Raw genomic sequence first — 21647 nt, forward strand, 5'->3', positions numbered from 1 at the left:
AGCCTTGGCCCAGAGAAGACGTCTGCGCTTCTGGATCATGTTTAGATACGGTTTCTTCTTTGAACTAGAGAATTTTAGCTGGCAACGGCGGATGGCACGGTGAATTGTGTTCACAGATAATGTTCTCTGGAAATATTCCTGAGCCCATTTTGTGATTTTCAATACAGAAGCATGCCTGTATGTGATGCAGTGCCGTCTAAGGGCCCAAAGATCACGGGCACCCAGTATGGTTTTCCGGCCTTGACCCTTATGCACAGAGATTCTTCCAGATTCTCTGAATCTTTTGATGATATTATGCACTGTAGATGATATGTTCAAACTCTTTGCAATTTTACACTGTCGAACTCCTTTCTGACATTGCTCCACTATTTGTCGGCGCAGAATTAGGGAGATTGGTGATCCTCTTCCCATTTTTACTTCTGAGAGCCGCTGCCACTCCAAGATGCTCTTTTTATACCCAGTTATGTTAATGACCTATTGCCAATTGACCTAATGAGTTGCAATTTGGTCCTCCAGCTGTTCCTTTTTTGTACCTTTAACTTTTCCAGCCTCTTATGGAGCACTTGCATGTGACGTCACAGCCGATCCAGATTGTGACAGACGCCATCTTGTCGGTCAAACGCCATATTTCCGCCTTCTACTTCTACTTCTGGTTCTACTTCTACCTTTTCTTCTGGAAAACCCTACTATATACAATTCTACTACAACGGCTGCGGCTACAAGCTCTCCCTACCTGTGCACGTTTTTGTGTGTATTTTTGCGTGTTGTTCGTCTGTACCGGACTTCAATATCCACTACAACCGTATGGACTTACTGGACATTGGTTTCCTGCAGAAAATGACGGTTTGTAGCGATTTCCATCGCATGCACAACATTCCGGACGAGAAAAAAAAAAAAAACATTCCGGACGAGATAGCGAGACCAGCGAGGTCTCCGTGGATTGTTATTGGAAGCAAAGCGAAGGAGGCGGCGCCGGGAGCGGAAGCAAAAGCGAGGCTGCAGAGCCGGCCTGTTGACTAAGCTCAGAAAACAGCCACTCAAACCTCCACTGCTAAGCCTCTACCTCTCCAACGCCAGATCCATGTAAACAGAACGGACGATTTGGAATTACAGCTGGAATTACCTTATTCTATTCTATAATCGGCTGGTCAGTGCAGTACTAGTAATACTTAAGTGACTTACCCATCCAGTGAGGATCATTTTCTTGTTTACAAGATGCCACATCTGAGTCGCTGACAAATCCTGAATTTCTGTAAAGAAAACTGTCCAGAGATTTATAAGCACGCAGTGCTTCACCACTGAACAGCGAGGGAAAGTTAATGAGGTAATTATACACGTCCGGGTGTTCCGCTGGCAGTTCCATATCCACTGACACGGTCGTGAAAACTCCGTCCGGAAAGCCATAAGGGTCACTAATCTGTAGATCGTTTATTTTAGACATATATCTAGTTATCTGTTCATTAGAAAAATGAGCCGTGTAGTCCGTCGGTTGAAATTGATCCATTCTGTACACGAGTGCAGCAGTATTCAGCTGTGTTGTTGCCCGACAAGATGGCGTCTGTGTACTTTCCGGTCACGTGACTGCAAGATCTCTATTGCCCCTGTCCCAACTTTTTTGAGATGCAATTTCAAATGAGCCAATATTTGGCATGAAATTTCAAAATGTCTCACTTTCGACATTTGATATGTTGTCTGTTCTATTGTGAATACAATATCAGTTTTTGAGATTTGTAAATTATTGCATTCCGTTTTTATTTACAATTTGTACTTTGTCCCAACTTTTTTGGAATCGGGGTTGTAGTACACAAGTTGAATTTGTTGAGGAAATTAGTGAATTTAATTTGCTTTCTTGAAGGTGAGTAAAACATTCTAATCATCAATCTGATACATTATCTCCAGAGTTAGTTATCAAATTGTCTGGCTTTAAATTAATAGTTTGAATTTTTTACCTGATATTTTCAGTTTTGCAATTAAATCATCACTACCACGTATTTCAAGGTGTGGATGTTTCTGTGGTGATCTTATTTCTAGTTATTTTTTCTGTAGTATTAAATAAGAATCTATGATTATTTTTGTTATCTTTTATTAGAGTGGAGAGAAATGTCAATCTACCGGTATCAGCACTAAGAGCTTTTCTATAGTTCAAGAGGCTCTCCTTCCATGCTAATTGGAATACTGCCCATTTTGTTTGACTCTGTTTACTTTCTAATTTTCGAGACATGTAGGAATGAAGGTATATTAACAAATGAAATGAAGCTGACCAGACAAAACATGAAATCTCTTTGGTTCATACTGTTTGCAATGAAAGACAAGTCAAAGTACATTTATAAATCACTGCTTTCTTTTTTTTTTAATATGCATTTTCCATTCTGTCCCAACTTCTTCTGATTTGGGATTGTATTTGTTTAATACTAACAATGTTAGAATTGGCTGTAATGTTAATACAGTGTTATTTGCATTAAAAAAGTACAGACCCAGGGATTGCTATATTAGAGTAAATAATTGTTAGTGATTTATGGCAGTGTTAATGCTTAAGAGTTCCTCTTGAAGAATTACCAAGGCTGGCCATCATTTGGTTTGTGCACTGCAGTATTGTTCTGCTTATTTTCAGTCCCAGGTAAAGAAGAGAAAACCTCGAGTAAAGAAAGACAAGACCCGAAAAGATGAACTGGTCAGTGAAATCTCCTCTCCTCATCTCTCTGAACATACTTCAGAGGAAGGTGAAGTGAAGGTATGTTCCCCTATGCAGGCAGCAAATCAAACCTGAAGTGCAAATGAAACGACAGTGTGTGCAGTCCCCAGTTTGGAGAGTAGTGGCTGATAAATTTGACAACCAGTCTTTTGTTTGTTTGTTTTTTAATTGAATCCTTTCCCATTTGTTTACACGTTGCAGGATAACAGAACTGAAAAAAATCCAACTAAGAAAAAACAGAAGAAGGACAACAAAGAGAACAAAGAGAAGCAGGGCACTGCAAAAAAAGACAAAGAGGGTGACGAGGACAAAAAACGGACAAAACTCAAGAAGGAAAAGGTTTTTTAAACAAGCTATGTTTTATAGGTTTTGTAAGTGTTATGTTTCACCATACGAATATTTGATTAACATGTGGCTGTTATGTCAGCTTACTCTTTAAAGCAATAATGTATCATACATTGAATAAAACTGATGTACAGTGCCAATTTTAGAAAAGAGCATTTGTGTTCTGAAAGCTTGTCTGGGATTTCTTTTCCAGACTAAATCAGGAGGCAAAGGCAAGAAAGCTCAGGGCCCCGTGCACATTACAGCAGGCAGTGACCCAGTACCTATTGGAGAGGAGGATGATGAGCTAGACCAGGAAACATTCAGTATTGTGAGTCTCTCTCTACCTAGATATTTTTAGGCCTCTCATCTACTGTATATTTACACCATGTCTACCCTTTAATTTTTCTCATTGGAAATCACATCCCGTTTCTGGTAATAGAGCAGTATAGGACAGAAAACTGACTGAGAAGAATCTTAATCTTTTCTGGTCTTAAAAGCTACTTCATATTTAATTCACTTTAAAGTGAGTAATTTGTGTGTGTCTAGTGTAAAGAGCGGATGAGGCCGGTGAAGAAGGCTCTTAAACAACTGGATAAGCCTGATGAAGGCTTGTCGGTGCAGGAGCAGCTGCAGCACACACGTGCCTGCCTGTTGAAGATTGGAGACAGAATCACAGAGTGCCTTAAAGCCTACAGTGACCCGGAACACGTCAAAACCTGGCGCAGGTCTCACGAAAACTTAGCTCTTTTTTTTTTTTTTTGCTCAGCAGAGGCACTATATCGTGTCTGTCTGAGTGATACATAAATTTGTTTGTTTGTTTGTTTGTTTATTAACTGTTTATTACAACCCCAAATCAGAAAAAGTTGGGACAGTATATTGAAATTAAAACTGAATACAATGATTTGTAAATAATCTTTGACCTGTATTGCACTCAGAACAATACAACATTACATTACTTGATGTTTTACCTCATGATTTAAAAAAACAAAACAAAACACATTTTAGTTCAGATTCTTGCAACACATTTCAAAAAAGGTTGGGCTGGTAAATCATTTACTGCTTTATAATGTTGCCATTCTTTCTCACAACACTTAGGACTGAAGACACCAAGTGATGAAGCATTTCAGGTGTTATTTTGTCCTGTTCTTCCTGCAGACATATCTTAATGTGTGCAAAAGTATTGTCGTTTTTTGTTTTCTTTTCCATTTCAAAATTCACCACACATTCTCTATTGGGGACAGGTACCCCCTTCTTCTGCAGCCATGCCTTTTTAATGTGTGCAGAATGTGGTTTTTCATCATCTTTTTTTTAAATATCCCTGGAAAAGATGTCATCTTGTTGGCAGCATATGTTGCTCCAAAATCTCAGTTTACTTTTCTGAATTAATGTTGCCATCTCAGAAGTGTAAGTTACCTTTGCCAAGGACACTGACACAACCCCATACCATAACAGACCCTGGCTTTTGGACTTGTTGCTGGTAACAGTCTGGATAGTCCTTTTCATCTTTGGGCCAGAGTGCACAGCATCCATTTCTTCCAAAAAAGAACTGGATTACTGATTTGTCTGGCACATTTCCACTGTGTGATGGTCCAGCCGAGATGCCTCCAAGCCCAGAGAAGTCAGTGGCGCTTCTGGACACAGTTAATATAAGGTTGCCTTTTTGCACAATAAAGTTTTAACTGGCATTTGTGGATGCAATTCTGTATTGTAGTGCTTGACAAATGTTTGCCAAAGTAATCCCCAGCCCATGTAGTTATATCAGCTATAGACCCTTCCCACTCACGTGACCTTCGTAAACGCAACCGCCATTTTGGACATGAAGAAATAACGGTTTATGGCACAGACCCTTTCGGTTCTCGCTCATCTAGCTGCTACAATGACTGCTTAGACTGCAACAATAATACCTAACACACATTTAAGTATCCGTCGTAAAGACGTGAAACTCGTCGAGTGACGAGTGTGTTCATTGATAAGCTAACACAATCTAAAAGTAGACATACCATCACACTGCCCTGGCGCTGTGTACAGTTTACCTTCTATGGTTTGTGCACTCACTATTTGCCATTACTTTCTCCAACCCAGTGTTCGAACTATGCCGATATTTTCGGGGGGTCCCTTTTGCTTGCGCTTGTCTCAGAGCGCGGATCTCCAAACACATGAGAAGCCTATCTTACGCACATATCACACGGACTCCACACACGCATTGCGTCTGAAGTCATAACTCATCAGGGGAAATCGTGTCCGCATTGGCATGTTCAAAAAACAACCTCGCGTCAACAATGATACCACACACAAGAAAAAAAAAAAAACGGTCAGGCTACTCAACACATCTGATCCACAGCAGCACCAAAGCATCACTGGAAATCATGTCAACAACCAATCTTCCATTTCAATACGCGTCAACAAACAAATGGCACCACAAACATGAACGAATCGGTCAGGCTACCGATTCCAAACCCACAGCAGACGAATAATTAAATGCATCTTACCTTAAAGCAGAATCGACCACAAAGGAAGTGTGTTGGCACTGTTGGCACACTTCCTTTCTACTAGTTTGTGTCCCCAACCTGGCAGCAGCAGTCGTTGTCATATCGGTTTATTTTATCTTTGATGTAAACACAATACTTCGGATATGCAAATGCTTCCCGTTACACACGATTGCTATGTCAATAAACATCATTTTGCCAATATTTTAGAGACCATCCATCTTCTCCGTCGGTCAGCATCTGTCGGGATCCGATAAAATGATAAATCTTGCCTTGTGTGTTGATGGTTACTACATCCAGGTGCACAACAATATAATGGCATGATGGAAGTCTTGCTGAAAGTAAAAACTTTCTTTGATTGCTATATTCCTTTCGATGCTTTGCCGTCGTTCCTCGTTGTTGGCTGTGGTAGACTACTGGTAGTTCATGTCCAAAATGGCAACCGCATTTGTCGTGACGTCACGTGGGATGGGTCCATAGATGAATGACAGTTCTTGATGCAGTGTCATCCAAGGGATCGGAGATCACAGGGTGTTCAGCTTAGGCTTGCACCCTTTCCTTTTATGCACCAAAATTCCTCCATGTTCCTTGAATCCTTTAATGTTGTACACTGCCGAGGGTGAAATATCCAAATCCCATCTTGTCTGTCTTTGATGAACATTTTTTAAAACATTTCAGTAATTTTCTCTTGGATGTGTTGACAAACTGTGCCAAGGATCTCCATCTTCTTTACTAGCACTAAATTGTCCCCATCCCAACCCTTTTTTTGGAACGTGTTGCTGACCCAAAATAGAGAAATGGATGTATATTAACAAATGAAGTTGACCAGACAAAACATGAAATATCATGGGGTTAGTACTGTCTGCAATTTAATACAAGTCAGAGTAAATTTAGAAATCACTGCTTTCTTTTTTTAATGTGCATTTTCCATTCCATAACAAGTTTTTCTGATTTACGGTTGTAATTCTTTTTTATGAATTGTTAAATTGTTACTTCATTACTCCAGGTCAGTTAGGTCAGCAAATTACAGCAAATTTTTTCTTGTAAATTTAGAATTATAATATTACTTGTACAGTGGAGGAAATATTCAACACATCACCTATTTTCTGTTAAACATAATTCCAGTGCAGCTAGTTACATGAAATGTTGAGAGGATATTGATATTAACACAACTACACAGAATAAATTGTAATATTTCAATCCCTATAAAATCTATGGGGCGGCACGGTGGTGTAGTGGTTAGCACTGCTGCCTCACAGCAAGACCTGTGTTGAACCTGGGTTCGAGCTCAGCGGCTGACGAGGGCCTTTCTGTGTGGAGTTTACATGTTCTCCCTGTGTCTGCGTCGGTTTCCTCCAGGTGCTCCGGTTTCCCCCACAGTCTAAAGACATGCAGATTAGGCTCATTGGTGGCTCTAAATTGACTGTAGGTGTGAATGTGAGTGTGAATCGTTGTTTGTCTCTGTGTCAGCCCTGCGATAACTTGTCCAGGGTGTACCCCGCCTCTCGCCAATAGTCAGCTGGGATAGGCTCCAGCTTGCTTGCGACCCTGTACAGGAAAAGCGGCTATGGATGGATGGATAAAATTTATGTGCAATAAAGTGGAATGACACAGAAGAAAGTATTTAACACACTAGGAACCCTAGCTGATTGCACTAATTAGTTTCCTTACATGTGCTAATTAGAATCAACTGGATTAATGCATGTTGGTAAGTTATGACTTCTACACTTTGAAAAAGGAGTACCCATCTCTGAGTGCAAGTAAATAAATCATTTGGCACCAAGCTGTCATGCAAGAAACATCTTGTGATGTGTAGAGGCAAAGAGTTCTCCCAAGACCTTCACAGTAAGATTGTTGAGCAGTATAACAATGGCATTGGTTACTGATAGATTTCTCAACTCTAAATGTTCCTATCAGCACCGTCATGACCATTATTTGCGAGTGGAAGGAATATCAGTCATGGGCAGTCAGATCATTCATCAGAAGAGTAATCCAATGCCACAGCTGTCACAGAGAAAGCAATAGGTAATACATTGCACAGTCGTGGTCTCCATTCTCGATCACCCAAGAAGACTCCCTTACTGAAGAAAAGGCATGTTAAAGTTCATTTGAAGTTTGCTACAGAATACTTGGAGAAGCCTGTAGAATACTGGGAGAATACTAGTACTGAGTACTAGCATGCTCAGATGAGACAAAAAAAAATTCAAAGTGTCATGTTGGCTCTACATATGACCTTGAATATATCAGAGCTAGAAGCATCATGGTATGGGACTGTTTCTCTTCTTATGGTACCAGCAGCATCCAAATTATCAAAAGGAACATGAATGGAGTCATGTACTGGAAGATTCTTGAGAAGAATCTCTTGCCATCCACTAGGACAATGAGACATTGGTGGACTTTCCAGCAGGACAACAATCCAAAATATACTGCAAGGGAGACTCAGCTGATTCATTTAAACACTGTGTAGAACAATGAGCCAAACTCTCATCTGAATAGTGTGAGAGTTTGCAGACATTGCAAATAAAGACTTCTCCACCAAGTATTAAATAAATTTCAGATGGCATGTTCAATATTTTTTTCCTGTGTCATTTTCGTTTATTGCACATAACATGTCTGTGAATATTCTCATTCATCCAGGTCATAGTAATCTCAAGAAAATTGAATCAAATGCAACTGGACTAGGTTTTAAGTCTTTGAAGACGTTTCACCTTTCATCCAAGAGACTTCTTCAGTTAACTTCATCAGCTTGTCTGACTAGACTGGGCTAGTTTGACCAGCTGGTGTGAGTACCCAGGTATTTAATCTCTGTGGAGTCGTTATCAAGGCCACTGATGTCATTGTTTCTTTAGTGCTCTAGGGTGTTAAAGTCTTGGGAGTCTACTTTGTTCATGCTCCATTCTGTTTTAACGACAGTCATTTGGGGTTTTTAAAGTTGCTGGAGTCACATGAGGCCATTTGTGAACGACCGTTGTTCTTGAAGGCTAAGGTGTGAAATCTCCTGGGTTGGGATGAAAGGACAGCATTGTAAGTGGGATAGTGTTGCAGACGACCTCCTCTGTTGATGGATGGTTTTTCCAATTTCAGATAGATGGCTTCCTTTACTCCTCTTTCAAACCATCTGCCCTCCCTGTCCAAAATGTGTACATTGTTATCCTCAAAGGAGTGTGCCTTCTCCTTTAGGTGTAAATAGAGAACAGAGTCTTGGCCTGAAGAGTTGGCCCTCCCGTGTTGGGCCATACATTTGTTTAGTAGTTGTTTGGTTTCACCAATGTACAGGTACAAGCATTCCTTGCTGCACTGGACAGCATACACCAGGTTGCTTTTCTGGGTGTGTGGTGTATGGTCTTTGAGGTGTATTAGTCTTTTTCTGAGTGCATTACTGGGTTTGAAAAATACAGGGATGTGGTGCTTGTTAAAGATCCTCCTGAGTTTCTCAGATACCTCAGACACATGCAGGATAACAATGCTCTTGTGCTTGTTATGCGTCTCCTCATCCACAGTGTTGGTGTTCTTTCTGGTGCGTCTCCTCATCCACAGTGTTGGTGTTCTTTCTGGAATGTGTTGCCATTTTCACAAAGGTCTGGCTGGGGTAACCACAGATTTAAAGGGTCTCCCTCAGGTGTTTGCGCTCTTCCTCTTGGGCCTGAGTGCTGGTGGGTATGTTATCAGCCCTGCGTTGTAGGGTTCTGATAACACTTAGTTTGTGTTCCAGTGGGTGGTGTGAGTCAGAAAGTAGGTATTGGTCTGTGTGCGTGGGTTTTCTGTATACCCCAATGTGGATGTCACAGTCCAAGAAAGGCAAACTATTATCCTTAACGTCTTCCCTGGTGAACTTGATGTTTCTGTCCATTGAGTTGATGTGTTCAGTGTAGACCCCGAAGCCGTTTGTTTTCAGGATAATGGCTGGCTGATGAAATTATTGGCTGGCTAGCTGACTCAGCCAAAACCTTAATGGCTGCTGCAGCCACCAAAATGTTTATGGCTACAAATGGCTGATACTGGACGTCACTGTGTGGCATATATCCGGGCGAACGGATCAAACAAATGGGGGGAATAAATAGCAAATTACCACAGGTCCCCTGGTCTCTTACTTCATTGTAAATATAAATCTAGCAAGATTGTAGTTCAGTGCTAATAATAAGCTAATCTGGATTGTTCGAGGAAGGCATCTAGCTATCTACTCTCACTAGCAATGACCAGTGAAGGACTGGCAGCTATCTTACTATGATGAAAGTAGAGTGGTGGAGTACTTTTTTTTTTTTATCAATCTCGAAGTATGTGAAACAAACAAACAAACAAAAAATACCTTTACACTTTCCCTCAGCAGCGGCAAAGAATGCAGCCATCTCGTCGATATCGGAGTCGATTGATGCTCTGGGTGGGTTCCCAGGTTCCCCAGTGTATCGTGGTAATGGTGTGAGGGGCGGGAAGCCAGACAGGTAGTCACAACGGCAAGCTTGTGGTGGCTCTCTGTGCTGTGATATCAGTTCTAAATCTCTACAGTGTATGCCTATACGTCTCTATTGTGTTACTACTAGTGTGTACAGTTGATCATGTTTGTGTCACTTTTCTTGTAGCTCATGATGTGGATAAACCCATTATTTGATGTACACAATTCTTAGTGGCTCAGCCAAATTTTATTAGATAGCGGCTCAAATTGGCTTACAAAATTATTGGCTGGCGGCGGCTCAAATTCTAAATGGCGGTTTTAGCGGCGCCTGGCGGCGGCTTCGGGGTCTAGTTCAGTGAATGCTTGCACCTCTTAGGTGGGGTTTACATTAGACCATATCAGCGGATCATCAGATTAACGTTTTTAAAACGATTCACGTGCACACAGCAACGCCAATACACGATTCGCGTGCACACAGCAACGCCAATACACGGATATGCTCGGCTCCGCAGGCATCCTGCGCTCCAAATCACTCCGCCCTGAACAGCGAGTGCCCTCTGGAGGGTGCGCACTCCGGCCCTGCGCAGCTCACAGAGCGCGCGAGTGAAGTGCACGAGCAGTGATTCGGGACTGAGCCGCTGTGTGTGTGTGATCCCAGTGCATATCGGGTATGCGCGTCACTTACCACTTGCAAGTGGAAGGATGGCAAGCCTAAAGACAATCATAACTACACAATGGGCAGTATTTGCATCAGTATTTGCAGTATTTTCATACTTTTATACTCTTTAATGAAAGGTGATACAAGGCGGAAGTCCGCGCCGTTTTTCAGCAGTCGCGTCACATGACCAACGCCAGCGAATCAGGAAGGTGGATGTCACAGTGACGTTGTCCAATGACTATGCCAGCTAGAGCTCAGCACAGCGTATCCGCGTATTCTCAGTGTTTACACAGCACCGGACCAGACACGATCTGGATTGAATATGTGTACCCTGGCGGATTCCCGTTTCCCGGCGTTTCCAGGCGGTTTAATGTAAACGGACAGTGCATCCGCGAAGAAAACGAGACAGATACGGTCTAAGGTTTTGATTTTGACCCATGCATCTTCCCCATATCTGAACCAGTGGGTTGGTGCTGTTCCTCTGAAGGAGTTTGGGGCCCTGTGTTCTACTTCTTCCATGTACAGATTGGTCACAATGGGAGATCCTGGAGAGCCCATGGCACAGCTGCGTTTCAGTTTGTAAAATTTACCATTGAATTGGAAATAGGTAGTGGTTAGCCAGTAGCTGGCATATCTGGTCTGGGTTAAGGTTGGTTCTGTTGTGGAGGGTGTCATCATGTAGCAGTCGATGCCGTGCAGTTTTCAAAGCCTCCATGGTTGTGAATAAGGAGGTCACATCATAGGATACTATGGTTTCGTCTGGATCCAGTTTTAAACCTCGAACCTTGTTCACAGTGTCAATGGAGTTTTGGATATGGTGGAGGGTGTTGCTCACTGAGGGGGCCAAGATGCTGGCTACATGTTTATCAATGTTTTAAGTAACCGAATTTATGCTGCTGACATGGGCCTGAGAGGGGCCCCTTCTTTGTGGATCTTAGGGAATCCATATAAGCATGGGATAGCACCTTGGGGATACAGATGGTGATATTGTAGACGGTCAGTGGTTCCTTCTTTCTGTAGCCTCTGTAAGCATTCTATTGTCTTCTTCTTGTAGACACTGGTTGGGTCTCATCTCAGAGTTTCATAGGTGTTAGTGTCACTGAGTAGTGCAGAGGCCTTAGCGTGGTAGTCGGTTGTGTTCAGAATTACCATGCATCTCCCCTTGTCTGCTGGAAGGATTGTGATGTTTTGGTCCTTGCTCAGCAATGTCATGGCTTTCTCTTTCCTCGATTGAGAGGTTGGAAGGGGGGCCTTCGCATTGCTCATTGGGGATAGATTAGGGATAAAATTAGCTCATGTTTTAAGTCGTTCAAATTCTGTAAAGCTGCTTTGCGACAATGTTTATTGTTAAAAGCGCTATACAAATAAATTTGACTTACCGTAAAATACCAAATAATAGCCCGGGCTATTATTTGTCTCAATCACGTAAGAGACCCGGCGCGTATTAGAGACTAGGCGGCTATTTGGAACAGGCGATTAATTCCTTCTTCACAAATACCTTCCCCAAAATCTACCTCAAAACGGGGGAAAAAATCATTCTCAGATAGGCCTACTTTTAACCAGTATAACTTACAGTTTGTTTAGAGTTAGATTACAGATAGCACGGTGCCGACTTCGGGGAATTTTGAAGACGCAGAATGCATCTTCGCATGGCACAGTCGGGGTGGATAAAGGATAAATCACACACCTTTTCCTGTTAATGACTAGTTAAGCGCATGCTTTACAAAATAATCAAGAAACCACACCATTGTCTGTGCGCAGCACTGTGATTTAATTACTCTGCAAAGTTATGGTCACTTGCTATCACCCTCACCCATGCAGCCTCCACCCTTTGCGCTTCGCGATGTCTGTCAATCTGAAATTGCATGGAGGGTGCGACGTTGAAGCAACATAATTAGGGTGCGAAGTGTCAAACCAAAGGGTTTTTTCTTATGCTGAAAAATAAGTGACCTGCAGTGGCTACATACTGTCATCTTGCATCACGTTTCTCTCCAAGACGTCTCCCTATTTGGCCGATATGAGCCTATTCCCCGAGTGAGTTGGTACGGTGGCTCGACCCCGTAGAAAACTTAAAGTTCGGATGAAAGTTAGTTGAATAGGTTACTGACTTGTAGGCCTACATGTTGCCTGCCTGACGCGTGCTTCTGCCCAACTTGCACGACAGATTACTTGTTGAAAAGGCCGCTTGGATTAGATTGGCCGCGAGCAGACTGAAATGCATGTTAGAACGCTCTCACCTTTTTTGTAAAGCGTCTTCCAGATCCGAATGGGTAAGGGCAAGTGAAATGGTATAAGGTCTTTAATAAAACTCACTGTGTGCTTTGACGCATGCATTCGGCAATTTAGGTCGTTTAACAGAAGCAGAAGTCCAACCTTGGAAACCCGCAGTCCTCAATGTCACCACACACGCTGGCTTTCGTTGGGTATACCCAAAGGGGTGGCTAAGACATCTGTCAAAAGTTACGGAGTTGCATTCCTCAAGAAATATTACAGTAGACCAAGATTATAACATTGAAATGGCATGTTTATTATCACGTAACAAAATGTTGTAAACAGTATTATAGAAATAATTTCATTCATTCATTCATTCATTCATTCATTCATATTGTTTCGGTAGAAAACTATGCAATGCAAAATCGTTTAAACACCAGAAAACCAGAAAAGTGCTGGGCCTCAAGATTCTAGATAGAACGTTCGGACGCTTTTTTTTTTTAGACCCCGGCGAGTATTCGGAACCGGCCTTTATTTGTCACAACACACGCGTACACCCGGCCGTTAAAGGGAACTCGGCGGTTAATTGGAACTCGGCTATTATTTGGTATTTTACGGTAACTTAAGCTGCTCAGCTTCGGTTTCTGTTAAGTTATGCCTTATAGCGGATTCTGTAGCTGTGATGAGATCAACTATAGATAATTGCTGTGGTGTCATGGCAAAGTTTAATCCTTTGGCGAGGACCTCTTTCCCTGGGTGGGTAAGTTCCCTGTCTGACAGATTATGTACCCATCCGTTATGTGTTTCCTCCTGGGTGAGATTGTCTGTCTGTCTTTTACCTCCAAGTAAGTATTTCCAATTTGCTCGTGGTGTTGGTCCGCAACTGTAGGTTTTGAAACCTTTTTTTTTTTCTTTTTCTTTACTTTTGCTGTGTTGGGATAGTTGGGCTTTCTTTGTGAAATCTGTGACCACCTCCAAGACTGCACTAGGAAGGAGTGATGTTAGTTTCTGGAGTAATTGGTCAGCTTTCTCCTTCAATCCTTTAATAGTGAAATGGACCTGTCTCGCTCTCTCATTTAGTTGTTTTTGTGCCTTTTCTATGATCATCTCCACTCTTTGGCCTGTCATTGTGGAACATGGGCGTAGGCTAGTTGGTATAAGCCTGTGTTGTCTACATCTTAGGCTACATCCACACGACAACGGCAACGAGATGTTATTTAAAAATATATCACGTCCAAATGGGCAACGATCAGTAAAATATCAGGTCCATATGGCAACGCAACGCTTGCTGAAAACGATGCAATACACATGCCACACCTCTAGGGGCGCTGTAAGACGGTCCCTTCGGAGACACCAGAACAATAGAAGAAGTAAGGACGCATGCGCATAAACTATTATGCGCGAGACTTCATATTAGCCACAAAGTCAGGAAAATCTGTTCATAAAATTACATTATAATGACCAAATACAATGAAAAGTATTTTTCCAGTCTCACCTGTGAAAGGTAATCCCATGTGATCTCGTTTGGACGGCAAACCTGTTGGTACAGTTAAACGCAGCTAATCTTTATTCTCCGCTTTGACCTATCCAATATGGCGGCGAGGATGACGTATGATTCTACGCGGAAGGCGGCGTCTTTATTGGTCCGGAATAAATTGAATGCTACACGTTGATGGATTAATTTGTTGTTTCTCACCTGTGAAAGGTAATCCCATGTGATCTCGTTTGGACGGTAAACCTGTTGGTACAGTTAAACGCAGCACATGAATCTTTATTCTCCGCTTTGACCTATCCAATATGGCGGCGAGGATGACGTATGATTCTACGCGGAAGGCGGCGTCTTTAATGGTCCGGAATAAATTGAATGCTACACATTGATGGATTAATTTGTTGTTTCTCACCTGTGAAAGGTAATCCCATGTGATCTCGTTTGGACGGTAAACCTGTTGGTACAGTTAAACGCAGCACATGAATCTTTATTCTCCGCTTTGACCTATCCAATATGGCGGCGAGGATGATGTATGATTCTACGCGGAAGGCGGCGTCTTTAATGGTCCGGAATAAATTGAATGCTACACGTTGATGGATTAATTTGCTCTTCTACGCCCTTTTTGAGGAATGTATTGTAGGACTAAAACCAACATCTGAAGAGGTGAGATCGCTCCTTTTTTTCCCTATTTTTGCTGGCGGGATTGACTCTCTCTCTCACTTTGCACCATTACACAATAAATATTCACAGTGAAAATATTTTGTAAGCGCGTTTCATGAACCAAGTTATAGGATTTGTTGACAACTCGCATCGAGTTCGTTACACTTCTACCCGGCGTGAAGCACTCACAGTCATGTGGTTGTGACGTCATTGTAAACAAATCCGTTCTACTCATCCAGACGACTTCACAACGGCAACGTTGCCAGATCTTTCCACTCTGGAACCCGTTCTCAAAAAGATTGCGTTTTGGGCACCCAAAACGCCGGTGCCGTGTGGACGCCAGGCCTAAACGATAAGCAATTGTATCGGAGTCACCTGAATCCGTTGCCGTGTGGACAGGGTCTTAGATTGAACCGTAGGTAGTTTCTGTCGTCCACACTTCTCCAAGCCATCCTTTCATATTCTGTTTTCAGGGCATCAACCCCAAATTGTTCAGCAACATGTCCATGAATATTCTCTTTCATCCAGGTCATAGTAACCTCAAGAAAATTGAATCAAGCACAACTGGACTTGGTTTTAAGTCTTTGCACATAACTTTTCTATGGATGGGAATATACGATTTCTTTTTCTGTGTGGTTTTATGATGTTAATATTTGTTCAACATTTCATGTGAATAGTTGCACTGAAAATGTGTTTCATAAAAAATTGGAAATTACTGTGAAAAATGTAAAAATAAATAAATATTCCTAAAGAGATTTATAGACTTGTGACCCAAATAAAGGTTCACACAGCAAAGTTACCAGTCCAGACATTCAGCAGGTCTTTGCCATCATCTTTATGATTCTTACCACCAGGATGATTATAAATTCTCTTATTTAATTTTGAATAGTTTAATTATGTGTATGGATTATTTTTTTGTGCCAGTGATTTTACGAAACACCTTGTTTCTTGGAAGATTTTATTCTGAATTTGCTTTTTCCATCTCCATCTAGAAATCTCTGGATTTTTGTGTCCAAATTTACGGAGTTTGGTGCTAAGAAACTGCACAGACTATACAAAATGGCTCAAAAGAAGCGCTCCCAAGAAGACGACGTAGGTCCATTTTTATCCTGTGGAGCACATATACTGGTGTAACCATATAATGTGATAGTGTAGCTTTTTAAACTAGTTGAAAGGCCATTCAAATTATGATCTATTATCTTCATTCATTTATTCCTTCATTTTTATCCCCCTTCATTTGTCCCATTCTGCTCATGTACTCTCTGTGCTTCACTTTCAGAAAGAACACAAGAAGAAAGATGACCCAGCCAAAAAGAAGCTATTCCGTCCTGAACCTTCTGGATCAAGTCGGGACTCCTCTGGCACACAGCCTTCATCCAAACCACACCCACCAACAAATCACCCAACAGGACCCCCTTCCCACTCACACCACCGTGAGCCCTACAACCAGCACAACAAGAGACACTTCCCTAAAGATTGTGAGAACTGAGAGAACTAATGAACACAAGGGTTTTGTCACAAGATTGAAAGATCTGTCTGATTATATCTGGAAGAGCAGATTATCTGGGTTGAGCATTGAAACTGAGGATGCCTAAAATTCTGTATAAAAGTTAGCAATGTTTTCCTGTTCTCCAGGAAAGGTTAACGTTAGTTGATTTTCTGTCTATATAAATGATGGATAATAAAAACAGCAGTATGTATTACAGTGCTTGTGGATCTGCTTCATGTATTCACGTTACATTCTGTATCATGTGCGTGAATTTCCCTGAGTTCTCTGGTATGATTTATGTTTCATCCACAGATCGGGGAGATTGGCAAAGGGAACGTAAATATAACTACCCAGGAAACAGTAACCAGCCATGGCAAAGTGACCGTCATCACCCGTATGACCAGCACAGGTATAAGGAGCATCACTACAGCAACCGTCGGGCACACACAGACTTGTACCGCAGTAGTGGTGGCTTCCGGAACCCAGGCTCAGCCCGTAAACGGGTGTATGATGAGTACAGCAATGATCGAGACCACCGTGCTCATCGTAACTATTTTGACAGGTAAGAAAAATTTCCTTGTATACGGCTCATAAGAAGTCAGAATTTATTAACAGTTCCATGTTTACACTTCAGTATGTAAACACAATGAAAGACATTTCTTGTACATAATTAGAAAAACGTAATTTAATTAACCTTTATTAAAAAGCTTGAAACAATATGTATCCTGGCCCAAAAAAAAGATGCCATTCCTATTCAAATAAGCAAATACTTAACAGCTTTTGAATGAATAATTACTGCAGTGATTTTAATATTTTTCAGTTGGCAACAATTGTTTTTACCCTAACTGATGCTGTGAGTAGCTTTTCATTTGTTAAATAACCATGTCAGAAGACCCTGACCCTTACCTTAATGGGTCCACCACTCTGGAATAGGGTAAATTTGGACTCATCAGACCATGTGACCTTTTTCCATCACTCCAAAGGCTAATCTTTATGCTCCATAGCATATTAAAGCCTTTTCTGTCATGCTCCGCCCCGGACTTCCACTCCGGAGATTACTTATCTCCCAGGTCAGCGCTATCCGGATCCGGGACGGGAATTCCATCTTGCCTGCATTCACTTCCTGGTTTTCTCTGCTGTGTATATAAATGCCGTTCTCAGACAGGGACTTCGCCAGAACGTCTCATCAGTTTTTCTCGCTGTTTCTGTGCCCTTTGTGCCTTCATGGTTTTTTGCTCTCTAGCCTGCTTGTTTCTTGTCATGGTTTTTGCTCTAACGTTTTGCCTTTTTCATGTTCTTTGTGCTAGCGTTTTTTGTCCTTGCCTGCCTCGCTTTTTGTCCCAAGTTTTGTCTGGACTATTTTTGCTATTTTTCATTTGTTTACTTTTTGCTTCAATTAAATCACCTTTCTTATTGGGATTTCTTGTCAGTGTTCTGCTTTTGGATCCTATTGCACCACATCTCGCCACCCATAACATTTTCTTCTGATTAGCCTCACTAAAAATTGGTTTTCTTTTGGCCACACAGCTGTTTAATTCCAATCCTGCGAGTTCTCGTTGCATTATGTGTGGGGGAAATGCTCCTACTTTCACTCTTAAACATACCCGTGACTTCTGTCTGTTTTTTGAGATTTGACTTCAAGTATTTAAATGATCTTCAATCATGGACAGTCAGGGTTTTTTTTTCTCTGACCACATTTCTTCCACAAAGTTGCTAGTTCACCACTATCCTTCTAGGTTTTAATAATGCGTTGGACAGTTCTTAAAGGGTACCGGTATAATGTTTAAACATGATTGATATCAATAGTACAAGCCCTGATTTATAATAATGTCCACAAGTGCAGCCACCTGATTAACTATCATAAGCATAAAAGTCTAATAAAATGTCAAGTTTTATTGTACATGGGCAACCAATATGGCATCCAGGATGTGACGCAAATTTGTAGATAGCCAGGTACCGGAAGTGTAGCCAGTATAAACTTACTTGTTAGCCTGGATTTAGTTAGATGAAAGACTGAAATCTTCAAGTCAGTATGGACAGCAGAGAAACTGGATATCTGTACGAACCTCGGAAAAAGGACTGTCCACGTCTGGTAAATGATTTCAGCAGCGAGTTACTAGTTGAGTCTAATGATGAAATTAGTGGTACTCTGCAAGCACAAAGTTGGGAAGGCAGGAAAAAGGGTTTAGCGGGTATTTGGTGCCAGTGTGGAAAGTGTGCTAATCAGAAAACTGACATTGAATGTATTTGTTATAAAGAGCACAAACGTTTATGCAATGTTAATACAGGCACAATCACTGAATTGTTTCATGGATAAACCCGGTTTGGAAATGTATGTCGCGCACAAGCTTGCATTAGAAATTAACTATAGACCCTTTTCAGTCACGTGACCTTCGTAAACATGACCACCATTTTGGACATGTAGTGGACTTCGGCTCGAATCAGTTTGAATGCGAGGAAGGCGACAAACGAAAAACATAAAAGAAAAAGGAGCGAGATGCAGAAAACACCTTCACTATCCAGCGACGTAGGGCATTTACAGGGCGAGCAGAGGGAGAGGTATTTGCAAAAATTGAGGTTAGCAGGCTTAGAGAACGACGTTTACCTGCTTCCACCAGGATTGTTCACTGACGTACGCTCCGGAACCTCGGCCGGAGCACTCCGGGAGCAAGCCGTAGCGCGCTCCGGAACCTCGGCCGGAGCACTCCGGGAGCAAGCCGTAGCGCGCTGCTTAATTTGAGGGGGAGCAAGCCGGAGCGCGCTCCGGAACCTCGGACGTTGGCTCCGGCAGCTATTTACACTGGATCCGGTGTAAATAGCTGCCGGATCATAATTACAGTAAACTAGTAAATACAGTAAAGGAAAAACTTGAGACTGAAAGGTTTTAACAGTCATCCAAATGACTGAACGTAAACATTGCTACAGTAACATATGTTGTTGACATTAGCTAGTCAACAATAGCTACTACAGAAGAACAAAGAGGTTACAATGGGTTATTTTAACCTATTTGGTTACACACTCGCCGCCACAGAATGTTAACAGCAATGTAATGCCTTTTCTGGCTAATTTTATTCGTCTTACCTCCAACAAAGTGGTCACTACACAAGCGTTGGTATGCCAAGGGCTGCCAATCTTTCCTGTTAATGGCCGCTATCCATCTTCTCCGTCAGGATCCGATAAAATGATAAACCTTGCCTTGTTTGTTGATGGTTACTACATCCAGGTGCACAACAATATAGTGGCATGATGGAAGTCTTGCTGAAAGTAAAAACTTTCTTTGCTGCCGTTCCTCAATGTTGGCTGTGGTAAACTACTGGTAGTACATGTCCAAAATGGCGGCCGCGTTTGTCGTGACGTCACGTGAAAAGGGTCCATATACAGACCATGATAGCTGGGTAGCCTGATGCAAGAGAGCTAGGACCAGATGGAGAACTCCTAAATCGGTAAGCAGCAGCCTATTTATATATAAGAAACTCAGTGTGCGTGCATGTTTATATGTATGTGTGTGTCCATACTAACTATAAAGCCTATTTATTGCGTGTATGAATACAGGTATAGACATGCAATGTGCCACAATAGTTTGTATGGTCTAAATATAGCCTATTGACAGCTCAAAGCCGAGTGAGAGTTTATAGCAGTGCAGAACACCGGACAACAAAATTTGTACCTTTATTTACATAAGATAGATAGGTCTCTATCCAGCGCTTATTTTTAATTTACTTTTTAAAAAGTAACAGATTATTGACTTAGACTTTTTATGCTCCTCTGGAGCTCCACATTTAGGACGTGTGCTCTCGCGCTCTCTCTCTCTCTCTCTCTCTGTGTGTGTGTGTGTGTGTGTGTGTGTGTGTGTATACACACAGTGATGCTTGAAAATTTGTGAACCTTTTAGAATTTTCTATATTTCTGCATAAATATGACCTAAAACATCAGATTTTCACACAAGCCCTAAAAGTAGATAAAGAGAATCCAGTTAAACAAATGAGACAAAAATATTATACTTGGTCATTTATTTATTTGAGGAAAATGATCCAATATTACATATCTTTGAGTGGCAAAAGTATGTGAACCTCTAGGATTAGCAGTTAATTTGAAGGTGAAATTAGAGTCAGGTGTTTTCAATCAATGGGATGACAATCAGGTGTGAGTGAGCACCCTGTTTTATTTAAAGAACAGGGATCTATAAAGGCTGATCTTCACAACACATTTGTGGAAGTATATCAATGCGCGAACAAAGGAGATTTCTGAGGACCTCAGAAAAAGCGTTGTTGATGCTCATCAGGCTGGAAAAGGTTACAAAAGCATCTCTAAAGAGTTTGGACTCCACCAATCCACAGTCAGACAGATTGTATACAAATGGAGGAAATTCAAGACCATTGTTACCCTTCCCAGGAGTGGTCGACCAACAAAGATCACTCCAAGAGCAAGGTGTGTAATAATTGGCGAGGTCACAAAGGACCCCAGGGTAACTTCTAAGCAACTGAAGGCCTCTCTCACATTGGCTAATGTTCATGAGTCCACCATCAGGAGAACACTGAACAACAATGGTGCGCATGGCAGGGTTGCAAGGAGAAAGCCACTGCTCTCCAAAAAGGACATTGCTGCTCATCTGCAGTTTGCTAAAGATCACGTGGACAAGCCAGAAGGCTATTGGAAAAATGTTTTGTGGACAGATGAGACCAAAGTAGAACTTTTTGGTTTCAATGAGAAGTGTTATGTTTGGAGAAAGGAAAACACTGCATTCCAGCATAAGAACCTTATCCCATCTGTGAAACATGATGATGGTAGTATCATGGTTTGGGCCTGTTTTGCTGCATCTGGGCCAAGACGGCTTGCCATCATTGATGGAACAATGAATTCTAAATTCAATTAATTATACCAGCAAATTCTAAAGGAAAATGTCAGGACATTAGCCTGGCAAGCCAGACTAAATGTGAATATTTAGTCTGGCCTCGATCCGTAGACATTTCCGACGGGTGTAGGAGGAACAACCCGCTGTCTTTCAAACTGTCTCTGTGCGTATAGGCCAACGCTCTGACCAATCAGTGCAACAGTGACTGTGACGTAGTCAGAGCGCGCAGTGGGGGAGACCTTGAAATAAATAGTTTTTCAAAATGCGTATTAATTAATAAACAGGTTCTAGATATTAAGAAGTTTGGAGATAATGACCACAAGTTTGGAGTCTGTACCACATACTTAACATACACTCATTTTTTTCAAGTGTTTGCTTAAACTGTTTGAGAGT

The 21647-nt window shown here is 41.7% G+C and overlaps 1 protein-coding gene across 1 annotated transcript in view; it reads left to right on the forward strand.

Annotated features, from left to right (window-relative positions):
• The window catches only part of chd2 (chromodomain helicase DNA binding protein 2), a 221237-nt gene that overhangs the window by 193918 nt on the left and 5672 nt on the right, over positions 1 to 21647 (forward strand). The window contains exons 30-36 of the mRNA XM_060924378.1: positions 2612 to 2731; positions 2894 to 3031; positions 3231 to 3347; positions 3566 to 3744; positions 15906 to 16005; positions 16193 to 16391; positions 16715 to 16964. Coding sequence (XP_060780361.1) covers positions 2612 to 2731; positions 2894 to 3031; positions 3231 to 3347; positions 3566 to 3744; positions 15906 to 16005; positions 16193 to 16391; positions 16715 to 16964 — 1103 coding nt within the window. The remainder of the gene's footprint in view (positions 1 to 2611; positions 2732 to 2893; positions 3032 to 3230; positions 3348 to 3565; positions 3745 to 15905; positions 16006 to 16192; positions 16392 to 16714; positions 16965 to 21647) is intronic.

Source organism: Neoarius graeffei, chromosome 6 (assembly GCF_027579695.1).
Source record: "Neoarius graeffei isolate fNeoGra1 chromosome 6, fNeoGra1.pri, whole genome shotgun sequence".
In the NCBI taxonomy this organism is placed as follows: domain Eukaryota; kingdom Metazoa; phylum Chordata; class Actinopteri; order Siluriformes; family Ariidae; genus Neoarius; species Neoarius graeffei.